At 43.3% G+C, this 20,920-nt stretch overlaps 1 protein-coding gene across 5 annotated transcripts in view; it reads left to right on the top strand.

The window, feature by feature from the left end:
- The window catches only part of ARMC9 (armadillo repeat containing 9), a 114,651-nt gene that overhangs the window by 55,382 nt on the left and 38,349 nt on the right, over window positions 1–20,920 (top strand). For all 5 annotated transcript variants that reach the window (XM_090056018.1, XM_090056019.1, XM_090056016.1 and 2 more), the window contains 10 exons: window positions 1,015–1,049; window positions 2,538–2,649; window positions 3,363–3,455; window positions 7,956–8,046; window positions 9,031–9,154; window positions 12,110–12,249; window positions 13,274–13,350; window positions 15,258–15,332; window positions 17,698–17,788; window positions 19,625–19,683. In XM_090056018.1, the coding sequence (XP_089912144.1) occupies window positions 1,015–1,049; window positions 2,538–2,649; window positions 3,363–3,455; window positions 7,956–8,046; window positions 9,031–9,154; window positions 12,110–12,249; window positions 13,274–13,350; window positions 15,258–15,332; window positions 17,698–17,788; window positions 19,625–19,683 (897 nt within the window). The remainder of the gene's footprint in view (window positions 1–1,014; window positions 1,050–2,537; window positions 2,650–3,362; window positions 3,456–7,955; window positions 8,047–9,030; window positions 9,155–12,109; window positions 12,250–13,273; window positions 13,351–15,257; window positions 15,333–17,697; window positions 17,789–19,624; window positions 19,684–20,920) is intronic.

Here is a 20,920-nt window from a genome sequence, read left to right as displayed (position 1 = left end):
GAGCCTAAGGTATAAGAGAAGACCAATTTTAAAGGTGTAAGTGGTAATGAGAGATTTTTTGAAAGTGAGTAGATGTAATCATCACAAAAAGAAGACACTGAATATTCTGTGAATATTGCACCCAGTTGACATCAGCAGAATGCCTGACACAAAAACCTTTTGTGCCAAAAGTATTTGTTCCTGGGCCTACCCACAATTAACATGAGCAAAGGTCACTTATAAAAATAGGTACATAGCATACTGCTGGTATTCAGAAATTCTGATTTATGCAGAAATGGCTATATCTGCTCACTGATAAAACACTGCAAACAAGGAAATGAACTGATTTGATATAGCTTATCTGAGGCAGGACCAGCAAAATGATCTGTTACAAGCTGCTATTCATGGCAGCCCAGTTTGTGTACATTGTTTGGCTCAGGCATGGTCTTCCTCAGTTCTTTACGGCACCAAGCATACTAATACATCCCATTTTATGAGCAGCAAAATAGGAATGGTAGGCAATTGGAAACTGTGCGTGTCCATGTATGTCTGTGTGCATTTGACCATACAGGAGTTTTTAATGCATTAAAGATGTTTATGTCACTAATAAACGCCCTAGTAGCCTTTCACCTTCCTAAGGGGGCTTGATGCTTAATGAAATAGTAATCATCACTGCTTACAATAGCCTGCTGATTCTGGATCTGTGTTTCTTTGCTCCCTTTCATCACTGTTCTTTTAGAAATGGTTAGGTTTGGAGTAATTTCCAGATTATATCTGCAAAGAGAAGCATTGGTCTCAATCATACTGAAAATGGCCTTTTTGCATGGAAACGACGTTCTGAGCCAGCTCTCAGTGAAGTAAAACCAGTACCCTCCAGCTAGCTTTGGTCGTGCTTCTAAATGGCATCAGGATGGTAGTAGTGAAAGACTTCACAGCTCCTTTCCCTGGTGAAAAGGGATACTGTTAACTTGACTAATAAGCACTGCCTCTGTCACATTCGGATTAATACCTAACGTCCTTCTTATTTTTATCCAGGCATCAACAATGTTGCGAGCATCTCTCGTCCCTGTGTAAGTGTTTCTAACTAACATCAACTTGGTTCTGTGCGTGCGTGTGTGTGTAATATATACAGAGAGAGAGAGACTGGGTGCATCTACATGTTCATTAATGTGCATTAGCTGATTAAATTTAGTATCTCCATTATGAAGTACTACAAAAAGGTGCATTAGCCTATTTTAACGTGCGTTAGCTAAAGAGCAGTGTTTTGTGGTGCTTTAATGCACATTAAGATAGGCTAATGCGCATTAAAGCACACATGTAGACATATCCACTGTCAGCTAAGTCCGTTACTTAACTGCTACTGAGAATTGCTAACCTCTGTGAGCCCTGTGCCTATTCTGTTACACACAAATGTTGCATATGAATGCAGTTGGGTTCAGCCTGCTGTTCTGAACCCTAGATCGTCAAGATTTCAGTCTCACCAAAATGCCTCTACTTCTATAGCTATGCCTTTCCACACAGGATTTCACTCACACTCATTTGGTGGCTGTGTTTTTCACAGTTGCTGCATTCAGACTTGCAGCTCTGTGGTCATAATTGGTTGGCTTCCCAGAAGTGCAGGAAGAAGGAAGAATGCCTAGTTAAACTCAATGTTATGCATTCCTAGATTCAGTTTTTCAATGGATTTAGTAAGTTAGAATTATAAGAGGGAATGATAATCATATGCCTGTCTGTTTTTGTTTTTTGTCTGATTGGGCGCATCTACATGTTCATTAATGTGCCGTAGTTGCTGCGCATTAAGTTTAGTACTTGTAATAACAGGTTTAGTATTCAATGCGCAGTAACTGGCGCGCACCTTTTAAGTGATACTGATGCACAGTAGATTAATTCTGCCGCACATTAGTGTATTAGCACGGCTTTCGCCATGATCTGCTAATGTGCAGGAGAATTAGTCTACTGTGCATTTAGTGTCTCATGTAGACGCACCCATTGAGTATTTTTGTCCTGGATGTATGCACTCACTTTGTGGTAGGTGTAGAATTTAGGGGATAGGGCAGGGAGGGAGATATCTGGGGAATCTGATACGAATAGAAATGACATCAGTGGAACCTCAAATTTCACTCTTCAGAATAAAAATAAATTCATGAAAGCGGCTTTACAAAACTGGAGCGTTCCCTGGCAGAGCAGAGATGCACAGCACTGGCATTGTGCTAGTATGTGTGAGCAGGAAGTGACACGGAGTAACGTTGACTGTTACAATAACCAGTTGATCACTGTCCAACATAAGCAAAAGGTTATCAATAAACAAACAAATGGTGAAAAGCTAACCCCAATTTCATAAAGTTTCTTTGACTTCTGCTATTTTAAATAAATATTGGTAATAGATATGAGAAAAGCATTTAAAAACATGGGGTTTAATGTCATTTTAAAGGAAAGACATGTAGAAATTGGTTGTGTGGAACCAAGGTTGTTTCACTGAGTTACCTAACTTCAGCTCTGCCTGAAGAAGTCATTTGACATGGTTTTAGTGAAAGTGCCTTTTTTCATCTGCTGCATAGGAAAATGCAGGAAGTGCCATTGTTGCCCTCATTGGATTATGAGAGGTTGAAGAACGATTTGGTCTTTGGGAGTGATCGCCTCAAAGCCTTCTTACTGCAGGCCCTGCGCTGGGTAAGTGTGAAGGCTTCTCTGTGGATGAGCAAACATACCTCCTTTCTTCAAGGCCAGAGCCACAGTCTGGTATGTAGGCAAGATGGCTTGCTCTCCTTCCTGCTGAGGGTGAAGAGGGTGCAGCTCCTTTGCTTGCATTTCAGTCTGTTACCTGCTGGGTCCTTCAGGGACTGAGAAGATTGCAGGCTGTAACTTGTGAATGGCATCTATAACCCTTCTGTCTGGTGAAAGCCAACTGGGAGGGGTATCTAGATTGCCATTGAAAATGGTGCCTCTGGGATAAGGCATCATTTTTTTCAAGCACTCAATCGTACCTTCTTTTTAGAACCTTTGTCTGGGAACAGACAATCTCTCCAATTATTGACTGTCTGGAGGCTTTTTTTCTTTGGGACTGTTGTAAAAGTATCACGATAGGTTGGGTGAAGTCTTGTTGCAACTGGTGAGTGTATAGTAACTGCACTTACTTTGGTTAGTTGAAAGGAACAGCAAAGGGACATCAAGCCAAAGCACAAATGCATGGCGCTGTCAGAGGCAGAGGAAAGTCCAAACTGGGTCCACAGCTCTGACAGTAGACTGCAAAGACTGGATTCATTCTCTGAAAGAGGAGAATTTGCTGTTCACAAAGTTATTCCAAGGCCTTTACAATCTTGTAAGGCGATTCACATTAGTGCTACTTTATGCCAGTTCTTGATTTCTCCTTCCCTCTCTTTTAGCGTTTGACAACATCTCATCCTGGAGAGCAGAGAGACACAGTCCTGCAGGCTTACATAGGCAATGACCTCCTGGATTGTCACTGCAATAGTCAGGTCAGTAAGTATAGTTTCATAGTTGGTAGGGTCGAAAGGGACCTGAGCAGATCATCTAGTCCGACCCCCTGCCATGGCAGAAAAGAGTACTGGGGTCAAACGACCCTGGCAAGGTGTTCATCTAACCTCCTCTTAAAGACCCCAAGGGTAGGAGCCAGCATCACTTCTCTTGGAAGTTGGTTCCACTGTCAGTCACCCTGACAGTGAAATAACGTCTCCTGATATCCAGCCTAACTCTACCCTCTGCCAGCTTGTGACCATTATTTCTTGTCACTCCTGGTAGTGCTCGGGAGAACAGGGACTCCCCCAGTGCCTGCTGGTTCCCCCTGACCAGTTTGTAAACAGCCACTAGGTCCTCCCTCAGCCTTCTCTTGTGGAGGCTGAATAAGTTCAGGTCCCGTAACCTCTCCTCGTAGGGCCTGCCCTGCTGCCCCCTGATCATGCGAGTGGCCTCCTCTGGACCCTCTCCATGCTGTCCACATCCCTCCTGAAGTGCGGCGCCCAGAACTGGACGCAGTACTCCAGCTATGGCCTGACCAGTGCTACGTAGAAGGGGAGGATCACCTCCCTGGACCTGCTCGAGATGCATCTGTGGATGCATGACAAGGTGCGGTTGGCCTTCCTGACTGTGTCCCCACACTGCCGGCCCATGTTCATCTTGGCATCAATAATGACTCCAGGATCCTTTTCTGCCTCTGCACTGATGAGAAGGGAGCTCCCCAGCCTGTAGGTGTGCTGCTGGTTCTTCCTTCCCAGGTGCAGCACTTTGCACTTGTCAGTGTTGCAACCCATTGTGTTCTCATCTGCCCACCCCTGTAACCTGTCTAGGTCTGATTGCAACCTATTCCTCCCTTCTAGTGTGCCCACTTCCCCCCACATCTTAGTGTCGTCTGCGAATTTGAACAGGATGCTTTTTACCCCCTTGTCCAAGTTGCTGATGAAGATATTAAACAGTGCGGGCCCGAGGACCGAGCCCTGGGGAACCCCACTGCCCACATCCCTCCAGGTCGAACATGACCCGTCCACCACCGCTCTCTGGGTGTGGCCCTCCAGCCAGTTAGCGACCCATTTAACTGTGTAGGTGTCGACGCCACAGTCGCCTAATTTTTTAATGAGAATGTGGTGAGAGACAGTGTTGAAGGCCTTCCTAAAGTCCAGGAAGACTATGTCCACTGCTACCCCTGTGTCTAAGGATTTGGTGACCTGGTCGTAGAAGGCCACCAGGTTGGTCTGACAGGACCTGCCGCTAATGAACCCGTATTGGTTGCCCCTAAGCATAATCTCCCCTGCTGGCCCCTCATGGACATGCGCCAAGATAATTCTCTCAAAAAGCTTACCCAGGATTGAGGTAAGATTGACTGGCTTATAATTTTCTGGGTCTTCCTTCCTCCCTTTTTTGAAAATGGGAACCACATTGGCCTTTTTCCAGTCCTCTGGCATCACACCAGAGCACCGTAAGTGCTCATACAGCTGTGCCAGGGGTCCCGCAATGACCTCTGCTAATTCCCTCAGTACTCTGAGGTGGAGATCATCAGGACCTGCTGATTTATAGATATTACCCAAGTTTGTGTCCAATATTTTTTGCAAAAATCTTTTTGGTTTAATAAAAGATATCATCTCTACTATGAGTCTTGATTGTTAATTTATAATGCACTGATCAGCAAACACTGTGTATTACAATATGCAAATAATTTAACAGGAGGATTTGAAACCTACAGCATTGTGTTGTCTACCTATAGATCTTAATTTAGGTTTTCTTTGCATATATATATGTCTGTGTAGTACTTGGAGAGATGTGGAAATTCATTAATGCAGTCAGGATCTGTACCTCTAATGCTTGAAGTCAATGGGGTTAAGCCATTGGCTTCAGTAGAAGCCAAATCAGACCCTAACACAGTCGGTCAATTCTCACTTAAAGTATTACAGAAAAATGGCTCAGTCTGTAAATCTTTGTTGTGTGATTATGGATTGTGCGAGGATCCCATGACCCAGACTAAGAATGAAGCTAACACTTTGGTCTTAAAATACCCACACAGTATAACTTATTATGCATTTGCTATCACAAGTTTTGAAAGATTTTTGAATGACTTGGGCACCTAAATTTCATGAATAATAAATAGAAGCCGCGCATCTAACTGTCAAGGCTCTTTGGAAATAGCAGCCCCAGTGGCAGAGCACCAGGAACTCTTTGGCATATTAGACTTCCCATGGTTGGGTATGAGGCTGTGGGCTCTGGATGGTACAGTTAAAAGTGCTAGCTTATATATAAGTTTCATAGTTAGTACAGTCGGAAGGGACCTGAGCAGATCATCAAGTCTGACCCCCTGCCATGGCAGGAAAGAGTACTGAGGTCAAACAACTTGATGAACCAGAGCATTAATGCAGTAAGGACCTGCACCTCTAATGCTTGAAGTCAATGGGCATTTATACCTGTGCTCCAGGAGCAAGCCGGGGAACAATAGTGGCTTCATTCTTATTCTGGACATTTCCTGCATTTTCAGCTCGGGGCACCAGTACACATGATGCTCCAGTTTCTTGAATTAGAGTGGCTCCAGTCAAACAAAGCTTAGGTATGCTGATACGCGTGATGCTGGAATCTGCTGGAGCACAGTAATTACCACGCTCCAGCAGACACGATTAATCGAGTCTGCTCCAATGCACTGTAGTTACAGCATGTTGGAGCAGCCTCCCTGCACGTGCCCAGTGGGGTTTAACCATTGACTTCAGTAGAAGCCAGATTAGATCCTAACACTGATGATCGATTCTCACGTACACAAACTATTATGGAAAAATGACTCAGTCTGTAAATATTTGTTGAGTGATTATGCATTGTGCGAGGACCCACAACCCAGGATAAGAATGAAATTAGCACTTAGGTCTTAAAATACCCACACAGTATAACTTCTTATGCACTTGCAATCACAGCTTTAAAAATACACTTCGGTAAGTTCAGGACAGACTGTAGCCTTTTCTTTGTCCCAGTGTGCTAACCTGCATATTACTTTTAAGGGGTCTTCAGCAATTGATAATCCATTGATGTCATTAACAAATGTGACTTTGTTTTTCTTCACTAACAAGCTAACTTTTTGCACAATAGTAATTTTGTTCTCTAACCCCACTGTCATGGATCCAGTGTTTAAGGCGTGAATCCTGTTGCCCTCATAAAAGGTGTATTTTGTTCCTCTACCGTTACAAAGAGGTTAATAAAAGTATCAAGTTCAGTTTCTGATGCCTAAAGCTTTCTCTAATAGGAACGCGATGTGTAGGAAATACCAGAGCTGAGACTAAAATCAACAGTGATTCTCATCTTTGCTTTGGAAAGGGCCAAGCAGTATTGTTCTTTGGTTCCCATTTTCTAATTCAGGGGTGGGCAATTATTTGGGCTGGAAGGCCACTTAGGTAGTTTTGGTGAGCTGTTGTGAGCTGGGTCAGCCCCCCCCCCCACATCTTCTACACTGGACTGGGTCAGCATCTCTGCTCCCAGCCCTCCAACAGCTCACAAAAACTCCCTAAGTGGCTCTGGCCTGCACTCAGCCAGGCAGATGGGATGGGGCTGTGGGGAGGCTGGTAGCGGCATCTGGGAGTAGGATGGGTGGCCAGGGCCAGGGCTGGGGCTGGGATCAAGATCTTGGGGCTACCGCAATCTGTTCCCTGCACTCCCCTGCCTGCAGAACCAATGTCCATCACAGGGGCATGTGGGCAGTGGACTGTGGCTGTGCCCCAGGCCCTGGCCCAATGCTGTCATCACCCCACGATCCTGAACTTGGCCCCGGCCTGGGCTGCTCATCCCACTCCTGGATGCTGCTCCCTGCCTGCCCACGGCCCCATCCCATCTGCCCAGTCAATCATGCCCTGCCTGCATAGGTCCTGGCTGGGCTTCCAGGAAACCCCACTTGCCTGCTCTGTCCAATGCCCCCAGCAGTGGGGGCAAGGTGGACAGGCTGGGGTGCCCAAGGCAGCAGGGCCAGGTCCAGCAGCAGCAGTGGAGACTGTCAATGGCAGCTGAAAGGAGCTGTTGGAGCTGCTTGGGTGGAGCCACGGGACCCACTGCAGGCCGGATAAAATCCCGGGGCGGGCTGGACCCAGTCTGCAGGCCATGTTTTGCCCTTCCCTGTTCTAAATGCAGTCAGAGCGTATGTTCCTTTCCCAAGTAACACTGCTCAGTAGAAAATAAAATCCACGCCAAAATGTTCATTTTTTTCAAACGACCTAACTATTGTTTTGAATTTCCTTTTCTAGAGTGCTACTTTGTTATGACTTTACTCTCCCCATCAAAGTTTCTTGTATTATAATTGTCCCCAACAGATGGCTTTTGTTGGCTTTCTGGATAATTTCTATAATCCTTTTTGCACATTAAACTGAAAGATTGAAGTCACATTGTGGCAGCCTGTGTTTGCTGATATAATGCTTCCATTTGTTCTGCATCCCTTACTAGATGTTAAAACATTTCAGAAGCCTAACCTAGCAGTTCTCCTCATAAAAGTTTGCGTTCCCCTGCAGAGAAATGTGCTGAAATTGTTGCATTCCAAAAGCGAGGTGGTCCGACAGTACATGGCAAGGCTTATCAATGCTTTTGCCTCTCTGGCAGAAGGTAAGAAATCAGTTGCAGATTGGAAGTCCACTTCACGTATTGAGTACTTAACATTGTGCGTAGAAATGTGCACACCCTATTTCTAAATACTCTGTGTCCTTTAATGTGTGTATGCAAGGTGGGGAGCTGTCAGAGTTTGTAGAATAGCCACTGGGGCTATTTATTTCAGCTTATGTCAAAATATATTGACTGCTTCCACTTTTCTAGGTAGTGGTTCACAACAAACAGTTGCCAGTATTTTTTCTAATGTTTATGCCAAGCACTGTAATTGAGCGTTTGGTCCTCCCACAAGAGCAATGAAAGATACCTTTGAGCCCTGGTATCTGAGTAGCTTGCAGAACCACAGTTAACCCCTTATCTGTTGCATCAGTAATACTTTGAATATATAATTTAAATTAACTAAGCCAAAAAAGGCCCCACTGATCAAAGGCTACTTCAGAGAGTTCCAGCTGTTGGATAGCACCAATAACTCAGACTTCTGTGACTGGTACTCAGTCTCCTTCCTTAACAAGTCTCTGAACATTATTGCAGCCTCTTTGGTTGCATGACCAACTTGTCTGCCATGAAACATTGTCTGTTTTAATCTTAGTTTCTCCGGGATTTTCAAAAGACTTGGGCACCTACATTGCATGAATATTAAATAGTAGCTGAGCATCTGCCTGTCAGGGCTCTTTGGAAATAGCAGCCCCAGTGGCAGAGAGAGCAGCAGGAACTTGGGCATGTTAAACTTCCCGTGGTTGAACGAAGCTGTGGGCTCTGGTTGGTACAGCTTGATGAACTGCAGCTTTTGCTTTGAATGCCTAGAGGCCACTGATCCATTGAAGGCAATATGTCTCTGAGAAATTACTAGGGATTATGTCTTGCTGGGGGAAACGGTGGTGGGGGATGACTAAGCTCGTGCCATCTTTCTTTTCCAAGGGGCGGGATACTTTCTGTCATAGTCTGGTATCTAAGCATCATTCCTTTCATCGCTCTTTCCACCAGGTCGGCTTTACCTTGCCCAGAACCCAAAGTTGCTGCGAATGCTGGAGGAAAGGCTGAAAGCTGAAGACAAGGATTCCCTTACACGGGAGAACATTCTGGGGGCTTTGCAGAAATTCAGCCTCAGGTGATGACAGTGCTTCAGACAGCGGTGACAGCAGGAAAGGAAGTGTGGGCTAGTTAAGCTCTGTTCAGGGAGGAAAGAAGAGCACTTGATTACTGTACAACAGTCATCAGAACCTGTGATGGCTGATGAAAGAAGTGTCATTTAGAACTGGGGGAGGACTCGGCTTTGCTGGCTGAGTTGATCTCATTTCTTAGCACTTGGCATGCTCAAGGCAATTGATACATATTAGTATTTCCTTTATGTATGTTAATGTGTATTTTTAATTGTATTTCCATGCTGAAAATATACCCCTGTCCTTGAAAATCCTAAAAATTCTGCCTGGGGGCACGAAACATTGTGCATCCCCACAGGTTGAGTTTCTATTCAGTTATCTATGAGAGACTGGAAACAAGGTTTGCCCTGTCTGTGGAAAACTATTGTGAAGTCCATCTGTTGATCCTCTGAATCCAGAGCCACACAAGCAGATGCTATTGCTCTCTGGCTTCTGTGTTAGCATCACTTACCCTAGATGTACTCTAGGGTAGGAACTGCTAGAGAAGGCTCCCTCTGAGTCCCCGAGGAAGGCAGATAATGTCCCATCCCCCTGGGTCAGGTGCTCTGAATCTCTGTCCCTTCAGAAACACTCATCCCTGTATAATTACAAGGGGTGTATAGATATGAATATATACACCTAGTTCTTCTATAGCACTTTGCATCAATTTCCCTCTTAATTAAGATCAACAGCATACCTTCGGGAAATCTGAGGCTTTTTTATATATACCCATCTCATTTGAAACCCGAGTCGAGAAAACACATTCAAATGCAGCCTGAAAAAGTGGATCTATACCGCTCCCCTTTCTTGGGGGGAAGGAGCCCAAGTATATTTTCTTGCACTCTCAAATTTCTACACGTGCCTCAGTGCACTGAATCCTCCCCTGCCAAAAATGTCAAGATGCTCATCCTAGGAGAAAGGGAACTTTCTCTAAGCAGTTGTGAAGAGTGCAGGGCAGTCATCTGATCTTTTGAGGATAGGCATATTATTGTGAAATATGCTCTAAAAATGTCGTATACATCTATGGGTGGGTCTAGGATTTTGAAAAGGGAGGTGCAGATGGTGTGACACATCATCACAGAACAAAACAAATATTTTTCTCCAGTTAAAGAGAAACTAGAAGCTTTACCAATATGCAGGAGCCTAACACTACATTATTAAGTTTAAGGTCAAAGCAAAAACAAATCCAACTTTATTGAAATGCACACTGATTTCTTAAGACTACATATAAAGTTCAAGAAACACAAAGTAGACAAAAAATAATCAAAAGAAATGGCTTCATTGTTCTTGTAGTCCTTATAGTTAAATATGCATTTCGTACTCAGTTTCATAAAACAAAATCTAGTGTTTTTAAGCCTCTTAACAGTGCCTCTAATACTTCAGTGTCAGTCTTTTCTACACCTAAGTTAATATTTACCACACCTGAGTTAAAGATTTTAGCTAGAGCTAAAACCAGTCTGCAGGGCTATGAAATAGAAGAGAGATATTACCAGGAATGGCTAACAAACAGCAAAATTGCAGCAAAAAGGATAGTTTGAATAGTGGAACATCAAGACTGTTAAAAAGGGAAGAGGCTTCATTAACACCTGTGAAGTGAAGAACTATTAGCAGGAATCAGGGAAGTGATAATAGGTCATGAAGTCAATTGACTCCATTAGGACTGCCTGAATAGAAAGGCCACTGCTTCTCCCAGGTAGTTGGTTTTAGAGTTTGGGTGGAGCAGGTATCGAAGGAAAGGAGGTGCAGCCCCCTGCGGAGCTATCTCTGTGTACAAACATACATTAAAAAAATTAAAAGGAAGCCCTTCATAGGTAATCATATGAAGAGACAGCTCCAGTTGCTCAACATGAAGATATCTTAATGGAATCAAACATTCGCATTATTTTCTTTCAAACCATGCCACAAACTTCAGGTGGTAATTAGGTGAGTGTGGCAAGCTGGAGGGGTCTCTGGATTAATTGCCAGCCCTTTTACCGCTAAAGGATATGCCTCTTTTTTTTTTTTTTTGTTAGTTGAGGTTTCATGTTTTGATCTGTGTGAGACAAATTGCCATCCAAATCAGATGGGCCAGAAAAGGGTTCTTGACTACAAGTTGCATGCCGGCAAACAGCTTTCTGAAGGAAGCTGGATTTGAGCACCAGAGAAAAGGGACTCTGCAGCCCGGGTTGAGTGTCAGGTGAATGACATGCCTTTGTCAGTGCACACACTTCTTTATTGTAGTGGCTCACTGGCTGCTTATATTTGCAAATCCATTCATAGCATCTGAGGAAGTAGACTGCCTACAAAACTCTCGCCTCTTGAAATAAGTTAGTCTACTACGCTGCTCTGCCTTCTACCCACTTATAGTTAAGGGGGCCTTTAAATATCTAGTGTAAAGCTATAAGGGGTGGGATTTAAGGAAAAAAAAGATGTTAGTCTGAAGGCAAGTTGAAGGCAGGGTAGATTTGCACCTTATAGACTAACCAAAATAGGTGTGTGCGTATGTGTACTTGTGTAGCACAAGCTTTTATAAGATAACCAATCTTTCCAGGAAAAAGCAAACAGATTTAAGTAGAAGTTTTATTGCTGAAGTAATAACTAAATAGTTTTATTGACCTTTTATGCTCAATATTTTGTTTAAAAAATTGCAGATAAGAAGTGAGAAGTGCTGTTTCACCTGAGACTTTGGAAAGCTGATAGAGAAATGTTTCTTGTCAGCCCAATTATACAGTAACTACATGACTGAAAAAGCAAAATTTTAGTCTTTTTCACCCTCCGGTGAAACCCTCTTCTCACTTTTATTTTATGAATGCTCTCTTTCATTGGCTCTGCCAAATGGGTAATTTACTTTTGTCAGTAAATAGGAGAAGTGATGTTTTATTGTACTCGTGTTTGACACAAATGTATCCAGTATAATATGTGCTTCTTCTTTCCCCCCATCTTAGACGTGCTTTGCAATCAGCCATGATCAGGGATGGGCTCATTTTCTGGCTGGTTGATGTCCTGAAGGATACAGATTGCCTGTCAGATTACACGCTGGAGTATTCTGTCGCCTTGCTCATGAATCTTTGTCTCAGGAGTGCAGGTCTGTTGCATTAACATTGTTGTTATCTTCTGAGGAATGCATAGGAAAAGATCAATCCCTGCCACCACCACCCAAATCCCTCGCACATGTATTCCTAAGGTCCTTCCAGGGGGTTTTACTTTACATCTATTTTTCCCTGTATGAAATGATACTCCCCACAACAATACCTGAACAGCATAAGCCATCTCTTTAAGGAAGTCTCCTTACCAGTTTGCTCTGATACCTTGAAGGTATTGAAACTTTTCTTCTTCATGGAGTTTAGCTTGATTATTAAAATAAATTAAGCATAAAACACACTGCTCAGTTCAGTCCTCCTGAGGCTTGACTGTTCCTAGGGTTCCCCCTTAATACTCTGCCCACACATTACATCCTCTCTGCAAAGAGCATCACTGTTTCTCCTGTATGTTTTGTGTGTGTGTGTGTGTGTGTGTGTGTGTGCAGCAGATCCTTCACAACAGGATTGGTGCCTTCTAAATAGTAGGGCATTTCTCACATATGCTGCTAGCTGGCTGCACCATTTTTATGAAGTACCTGATTTCCGATTGGTTCAGGCAAGTAGTGCGTGACCCTTTATAAAATCCAGAAACAAGCAGATGAGTAGTAGTATAGGGACCAGTTTTCCATTCAGAGAATCAGACCCGGAGCAGGCAACAGTCCTTTTTACTACATAGCAATCCCCGTGACAAGAAAATGAGATAGATCATGTTCTAAGGTCTTAAAATCCTTTACTTTAAAGGAAAAAAACCCAGAAAACAACACAGTAGTATTGTAGCATAGTCAAAATAATGACTTTGTTAAACTGTTAATGGATTAATGTCTCAGAGTTTAAAAGTAAATTTTTGGACTTCATTCTGCTTTGGTATATAAATCCATTGACTTCAACAAAGTCATTCTGGGAGCAGAATTTTCCTGGGATGGGAAGCAGTCTCCACTGCACGGATACATTTTAAGAAACAAATGAAAGGGTAGGTCATTTCCTGGCGGTTGTATGTCTGCAAAAATAATGTCCTTTGTGCTTGCACAGGGAAGAAAATGTGTGCAAAAATTGCAGACCATGTGCTCAAAGTCCTCTCAGATCTCCTTGGCCACGAAAACCATGAGGTATTTGTGTTATGTATCATTGATTCATCCATCTGTGGGGTGTGATGCCTGTTTAACTGTACATAGCGAGACAAGGCAATGATTCAAATCAGAAGGAACTAAAGACAACTACTCAATCCAGCTGAAGCTCTAGGACAGTCATTCTCAACTGAGGTGCCCCAGCAACCTGGAGTGCCTTGAGATCCTTTCGAGGGTGTTGATACCACGCATTGTCAGCACTATTAGATATGCAAGCGCAATTCACAAGATAAATCCAGAGATTTCGTATAAGAATCTATAGTATTAAAAACCTCCTGTCCCGTCTTTCCGAGTTCTTTGCCACAGAAAAATTGCTCTAATATTTTTCTGTAGTCAAAAAATGAAAGAAAGCCAAGAGCTGGCGTTTTCCAAAGGGTGCCTTGAGTCTACACAAGTTGAGAACCACTGCTCTAGGGGGATTGTGAAGAGACATTGTAAATTAGCAGAGTTCAAATTTTGGTAAGGACAGCAGGCTCAGGCCTTAATATTTGTGTGGTATGACTTGGGACTTTAAATGCATCCAGATAGCTGGGACCTTAGTTTTATATCATTTTGTAATGTTTTATGCATCTTTTCATTTTATTTCATGCTTTAGGGTGAAAGTAGAGACCAATCTTCCAAAAGCTTATGTGGTTTTCCTTGTTTTATGAATGTATTGTATGACGTAGGTCAGGGGTTGTCAGCTGGGGGTACGTGTACCCCTAGGGGTACTTGGAAAAATCCTAGGGGGTACACGTGGGTAGGCAAGGACGGAGCGCTGCCATCCACCACCCCACGCTACCGCCTTCTAGGAGCAAGGCGAGGGCAGCAGCACCCCTCCGTGGGCCGCACAGGCACTGCCTGGCCAGCGGGACTCAGGGGCGAGGGAGCGGGGGTTGGAGCTTGCACGTGATGACCACTGCCTTCATCCACCACTCTGCATCACCGCCACACACTGCTTTCCCACGGCCGGTCACACGTGGCTCCGTGGGCTGCTGGCGGGCCGTGCGCAATTGGCTGGGTGCGAGGCCCGTCAGCAGCCTGTGGAGCCACACGTATGACTGGACGTGGGAAAGTGGGACGTGGCAGCAGTGGCAGTGTGGGGTGCTGGGTGGCGACGGCAGCAGCCGCTGCGTGCAAGCCCCCACCCCCCTCTGCATCTGGCTGCTGCCCCCGCCACCAGAAGGGGTATGCTTTTTAAAAAAGGTTGAAAACCCTTGATGTAGGTTATCCATTCTTTGCAATACGGTATTTTACTTAAGAGAAATCTTGTGGGGGCTTTGAATCAAGGTGTTAACCTTGATTTTGGGAATAGGGTGATTTTGGGGGTGGTGTATACAATGCACGTTGGTCTGGAGCAGCGCCTCTATCTCAGGATCCTGTTCTGCACAGTCTACCGTTGCAACCCATGAAAGTTTTCCTAGTGAAGTCCAGGGCTATGATTGCTCTAGTGACCTTCAGAAAGCTCGTGTCCATTAAAACTGTAACTGTGCAAACAACCAACTGTGAGTCCCTGTTTGCTGTGAACAAGATATAAAGGATGAGTTATAAGTCCTATTATACTTAGGAGAGAACTCAACACTTGAAACAGAAAAGATTTGTAGCAAAAAACAGACGGCTTGAATTCACAGGAAGCTGTGGAATCCATGAATAGCTGAAGGTCCTGCCCCCTTCTCCCAGTCTGGCTTCCTGATCACCTTCCAGTAACCACCGGGCAGGTCAGGAAAAAGACTTGACAAGAGTTTCTAGAAGCTCTGAGAGCATTCTTTGTGTGTGTGGGTTGCAGGCATCCAAATCTGTGACCAGGGTCCAGTAATTTATTCCTGAGACTCACTTATTGGCAGTTGGGTAGAATTCAAGAGCTGGAATTATTCTGAATGGCCTGCCTGTGACATTTCCTTCTTTCTCAGATACAGCCATATGTGAATGGAGCACTGTACAGCATTCTAGCTATCCCTTCCATACGAGAAGAAGCCAGAGCAATGGTAAGAAGCAGTGGGTTGTATAGAAAAAAGAAAGGCGGTTTAAGTTACAAAATGTCACGTTTCGATAGACAAAGTTCTTTGGGTAAATCCAATATCTTTTATTAGACCAACTCATGTAGTTGCTTCCTCAGCCTCACGAAGGATGTTTGTGCCCGGAAGCTTGCAAAGAAAATTTTTGCGTCTGCCGATGGTCTGTGCTCTTTCTGGACGGAGTGGTAAAGAAACGTTTCAGAGTGCTGCAGCACTTCAAACAATGCCATGGTTATTTCAGAGCAAAACTAATAGTTGAGTCTAAGATCTTATTTGACATTTGTGTTTTACTTCTCCAAGCCCTGCTCCATATTTAATTATAACAGATATTGTTAAAAGTACTGTTATACTATGGCATGTGCCACAAAGTACATCATCTTTATTTGGGGGAGATATTGGACCAGATTCTGCTGTGGTTCCAGCCAGTCTAACTCCTACTGAAGTCAGTGGAGATATGTCCACTTATATCATGGCCGAGTTCGCTTATTGTCTTGTCTTAACAGTTGCTGCAGCTTTAGGACAGCCTGGATGAACCCCACTTCATTCAGTACAGCCATCTCTGATAAAGTGTAGCCAAAATGGAGCTATTGGATGTAAGGAAAGAGTAAACTTGCTATCCCTGTAACTCATGCTGAGGAAGAACTGAGGTGATGAATGATCTCCTGCAGAAAGTCTTTGTCTTTCTGGGGAGATAAAAATACACTGTAGCAGGGCAGCAGCCAGAGGCTTGTGTCAGTCCTAATTTGTATTTGCTCTCATTGTCCATTTTATTGTGTGAATTCCATTTAAATGTAAACCTGGCTTGCCCGTATTCTTTCCTGCAAATCTGTTCTTACTAGGTCATTCAAAAAGGTATGTCTGAAGACTGCTTTTTGGAGGTTTAAATGTTTGGTTTAAAAATAGCTAGCTTTTATGTCCTTTATTACTTTGAAGAGTCCTCCAGGAGAATTACAGTCCCCTGCCAGTTAATGAGAGATCAGCAATTGCACAGCGGATGGAGCACTCAACTGGGATCTGTTCCCGGTTCACTCATAAGCCTGCTGGATGACTTTTGCTGCATCATTTCACCACCTCTGTGCTTCAGTTGCCCCATAAGTGAAGCCAGAGTAATAATACTGACCTCCTTGATAAAACACTGTGAGATCAGCTGCTGAAAAGTGCTGCCTAGGGGTTGTTGGTACCAGGAATAAGCATTACTTTAAACTTCCTTCTATCTTCCCAAATTGTGTGAGGCTCTCCAGAAATAAGACCCTATTGGAGACTGACTGCAAAAGGCAATTTGGAGAAGGTTTTCAAGCTTGATGGGCTTTAGGCACATAACTACTTTTCTTGTGCCTTTGAAAATCTCCCTTTTAATACACCTGTATTTTGTGGGTTTGTGTCTCAAAAAAAATATTTGCAGATATGTGGGGGGTAATAGTTGGCTAGTCTTCTACTCTTTGGGGTGAAGGTGTCAGGATGTTCAGGGTTTTGTCTTGATGAGGATATAAAGACATTATTTAAGAATATGTTGGCACATTTGAGCACTATTGTGTAGGTAGTGGTATAGCATAGACTGTGCATCATGCTTGAACTGGGAAAGTGAAAGTCTAGGTCCTTCTCTGACCTTGACCTGTCTGGCATGTGTTAAACACACTGGTCTTGCCTGCATTAAGCTTTTCAAATACTTTATTTAAAAAGTGTTAGCTAATGCCTTCTAACAACACAACTTTACATCCTGGCTCTGCCAGGGCTATGGAGGACATGTGGGGAGTGCCGTGATAGAGGTGTGAAAAAGGGACTTTTTTTTTTTATGTCCAGCTTCTCCTTCCATGCTTATAAATTGCAGGCATAATTGCTGTCATCCAAACGATCTGCCCTGCCCAACATATGAGCTTCCCCTTCGCTGTGTTGGGAGTTGGACAGCTAACTGATAGTAAAAAATGACAGACTCAGAAGCAAGCCTGTGTATTAGTGCAGAAAGGGAAGACAAAATAAGGAAATGAAAGTCCACTGCTTCTGCCCTCTTGGATTTTCACTGATGCGTGTACAGTTCTTTTCATACCTTGTCAGAATAGAGCTCTGTTCCTGACAAGCCATTAATAATTATGTTTAGAAAACAGGACTATCTGCTGTGAAAACTGTTTGTGTTATTTTACTGGAGTGTTTTGTGTTCAAGCCTAGTAGCAAGCTATCTTCATCTCTGGGTAGTTTATGGACTAAATGAAATATTTATTATTAGACACAGCGGTTTCACTCCACACCTTTCCCAACAAAACAATTATCCAACAACATCACCCTGTATGGGGCTGGTCAAGAGAAAAACTAACCTGGCAATGTTTTCCAATGTGTCCAGGGTATGGAAGAAATTCTGCGATGCTTCATCAAGGAAGGAAATGCTGAGATGATCCGGCAGATTGAATTTATTATCAAACAGCTCAATTCAGGTCAGAGAACCAGATGCAGCTATTATCCGAGCTATAAATCTTTCACAACAGCCATAACAAAGCTCATGTTTTTTACCTGGCTTTGAGAACTTACAGAAAATGACAATGCTATGATTGGCTTTGGGGGCTCAAACAGAGAACTTCAGGATATCAGTGTCAGCTTCAGGATATTGGTGTCAAATCTGTTTTAAAATGTATTTTTGCATGTCAAAAAGAGAAACTTAGACCAAGGTTCCAAAACTTTCTAACCACATGCATGGTGAGGTCAGATGGGGCTGTCCAGGCATGTCCTATCTGAAGCAAAAGCACGGTGCTTAAGTAAGCTGGTGATTTAATCGCTTGCTCAGTCACCAGCACGGGATTCAGGTTCACTCATGTCTTGCACCTGTCAGAGACAAGGAAAACCCTGGCATCTGTGATCTTTTCTTATGCCAATTTAGATATGGGTCAGGGACCATTTTTTTGTTGTTGTTCTGTGTTTGTATAGCAAGTGCCTGTCAGTACACAGTGGCCAGCAGTACTAATCACTACAGTCATAGAAACAGCAAATGCAGAAGAACGTGGAACTTATGAACTCTAGTTCTGGCCTCTGTGCCTGGAGAGAGTGTTAGAGAAGAAGCGAAGATGGAAAAGGAGGGAAAAGTCAAGTTAAATCCTCCTGCACATTAACAAAATAGTGTTTAACTACTGTGTTTTCACTATGAAGTATATGCACCTGACATGGATCAAGTCTATAAAACGTTTTGTTGCCCGGCCTGTAGTAATAGTGCTTTGAAAGGGGATTTCGGACCAATGAGTAAAATTTCTGAGTGTATAGGTTTCCAGTTTATAAGTCTGGTTAATAGATTAATGTATTTTTGCTTTGTAGAAATATCTCTCTCAATGCATTCATATTTTATTGGCTATCTGATGTGGGGTAGAAGAGGTGGGGCAACTATTAAAAACATTAAAGAAATTATATAGTTCTATGTGTATAAGCTCTCCCCTTATCATACTGTAAATGTGAGGCTTGAATTAGTTAGGGGCAATAGTGAGACTGATCGTTCCAGAGTATTTCTGCTTCTGCTTGTGTCAGAGAGTCCAGTGAGTTATGTGAATTGGTCTTGGTGACTGAAAATGAGGGTCGGAGGGGACCTCAGGAGGTCACGTCTAGTCCAGGGTTTGTCAGCCCATGGGTCACCACCCAAAGATAGGTCGCAAGAATATATGAAAGGGTTGCAAATAAACTTTAAAAATGGATTCTCCTTTAAAGGAGGAAAATGTAGGAAACACTGGCTTTTTCCTCGCAGGCTGGCAGAGCTCCAGTCTGCAAGGGGCTGCTTGCCTTCTCCTCCTTCCCCCCCACACGTCCCCTGCCCCACACACTGGAGGTAGGGGGGAGCAAGTTGGGAGAGAGGGGCACAGGCAGGGCCGGGGGGCTGTTTTCTTCTTAAACTATTTACTGGGTCATGACTGGCCATTGATGCTTACAAATGGGTCCTGGTACAAAAAAGGTTGAGAACCACTGATCTAGTATAACCCCCTGCTCAAAGCAGGACCAGCCCTACCTACATCATCCCAGCCAAGGCTTTGTCTAGCCGGGTCTTAAAAACTTCCAAGGATGTAGATCCCACCATCCCTCTGGGTAATCTGTTCCAGTGCTTTACTACACTCCTAGTGACAAATGTTGTATAGTGGCAAGTGATGTGGCCTCAAAATAGTGGCTAAAGTTCAAGAGATGCTGCTGTTCAAAGAAATTGTACCCTAAATACTGGGAAGATAATTATATGTTACAGGGAGGAGAGCAGCAGGTAGAGTTACTGGTGGGGTACACTGATGCTTTTATTCTTTTTCCAGAAGAGCCTCTGGATGATAGTGTTGAGTCAAATGATGAAGAGGAGGAGGAAGATGAAGAAGTAAGTGTTTGTTGGCATCACAAAGGAAACCGATTAACCTTTTCAGAAACATTGGTGTTGATTATTCAGATGTTATTTGTCTCTTCCTCCTGAGCCTTCTTTAAATTCCACCAGCCAGTGACCTTTGTATGAAAAGAGGAGTGCTGTGTTTTCTTCATTTGAAGTCCTTATCTTGTGTTTATGGCATCACAGTTATCCCAGCAATTAACTCAGTGATGTCATAAACAAAAGTTGACAACTTCAGGTAAGGAATGAAGAGAGCTGTGATAGCAACAAAGGGCCTCTTTTCATGCTGATGTCCTTAGTAATTAAAAACAGGAATCAAGCTATCAGAAAAACCAGCAGAAGTGGTGTCAGCAGACTGCTAGGTTTCCTTGAGACATCAACTGCAACTTCTTGTGTTACTTTGAAATCGAATGCCCTTTTTTAATTAACTTTCTTAATGATTGGGAAGTAAGCCAATAAGTGCACATGTGATTTTTGATTTGGGGCTATCAGTCCCATTATACAGGAATCAGGATAATAAACATCAGAAAGGTCAGGTAGCCTGGATCCTGAGTAATTAAAAACATGGTATTGGGGCATTTTAACCACTGCTAAATAAATCTACAATATTATTTATTGAGAAATTATCTACATACCAAAAGCAGGAGACTTAGTGCAGGCAGCACATAAGCAATATGTATTTTATTAACTAATCAAACTACTGGGATGTTCTAGTTGGGGCTAGTTCTGCTTTGAGCAGGGGGTTGGACTAGATGTGACCTCCTGAGATCTCTTCCAACCCCAATTTTCTATGTTTCTATGATTATCCTCTTTTACTTTGTCTCTGCTAACATTCCTGTGATTGCTGTATTGGTAGGAGTGCAACAGTAGGAGATTTCCTGGAAAAATATTAGTACAGAGAGTTAAAAAAAGACTCATTTTTAAAGAACTTCCCACCGGATGTGTAATGCAAAGGGACAGGTAGAAGCTACAGTTGTCCTGGTATTATGTTTCAAAAGCCTAATAGGAATATATAAACCGTGTGTGTTGTGTAGAGGCCTGTGACACTGATAGCTAGCAGTCTTTCTCTACAATATAATTTGGTATTGTCAATAGCTAACATGTTTCCCCCTAAAACCAAGGTACTAAGACATTAAAAATTTGAAAAGCCTCCCTCCTGCAGCTTCCCTCAAAGAAGCTATCCCTCAAGTCATGCAGACACTGGCTTCAAGGCCCTCCTTTGTTCTCTAAT

The sequence above is a fragment of the Crocodylus siamensis genome, chromosome 6, assembly GCF_052110815.1.
Source record: "Crocodylus siamensis isolate JL-2025a chromosome 6, ASM5211081v1, whole genome shotgun sequence".
NCBI lineage: Eukaryota > Metazoa > Chordata > Crocodylia > Crocodylidae > Crocodylus > Crocodylus siamensis.
Note: the sequence above shows the minus strand (reverse complement) of the source record. Positions and strands in the feature narration are given on the sequence as shown.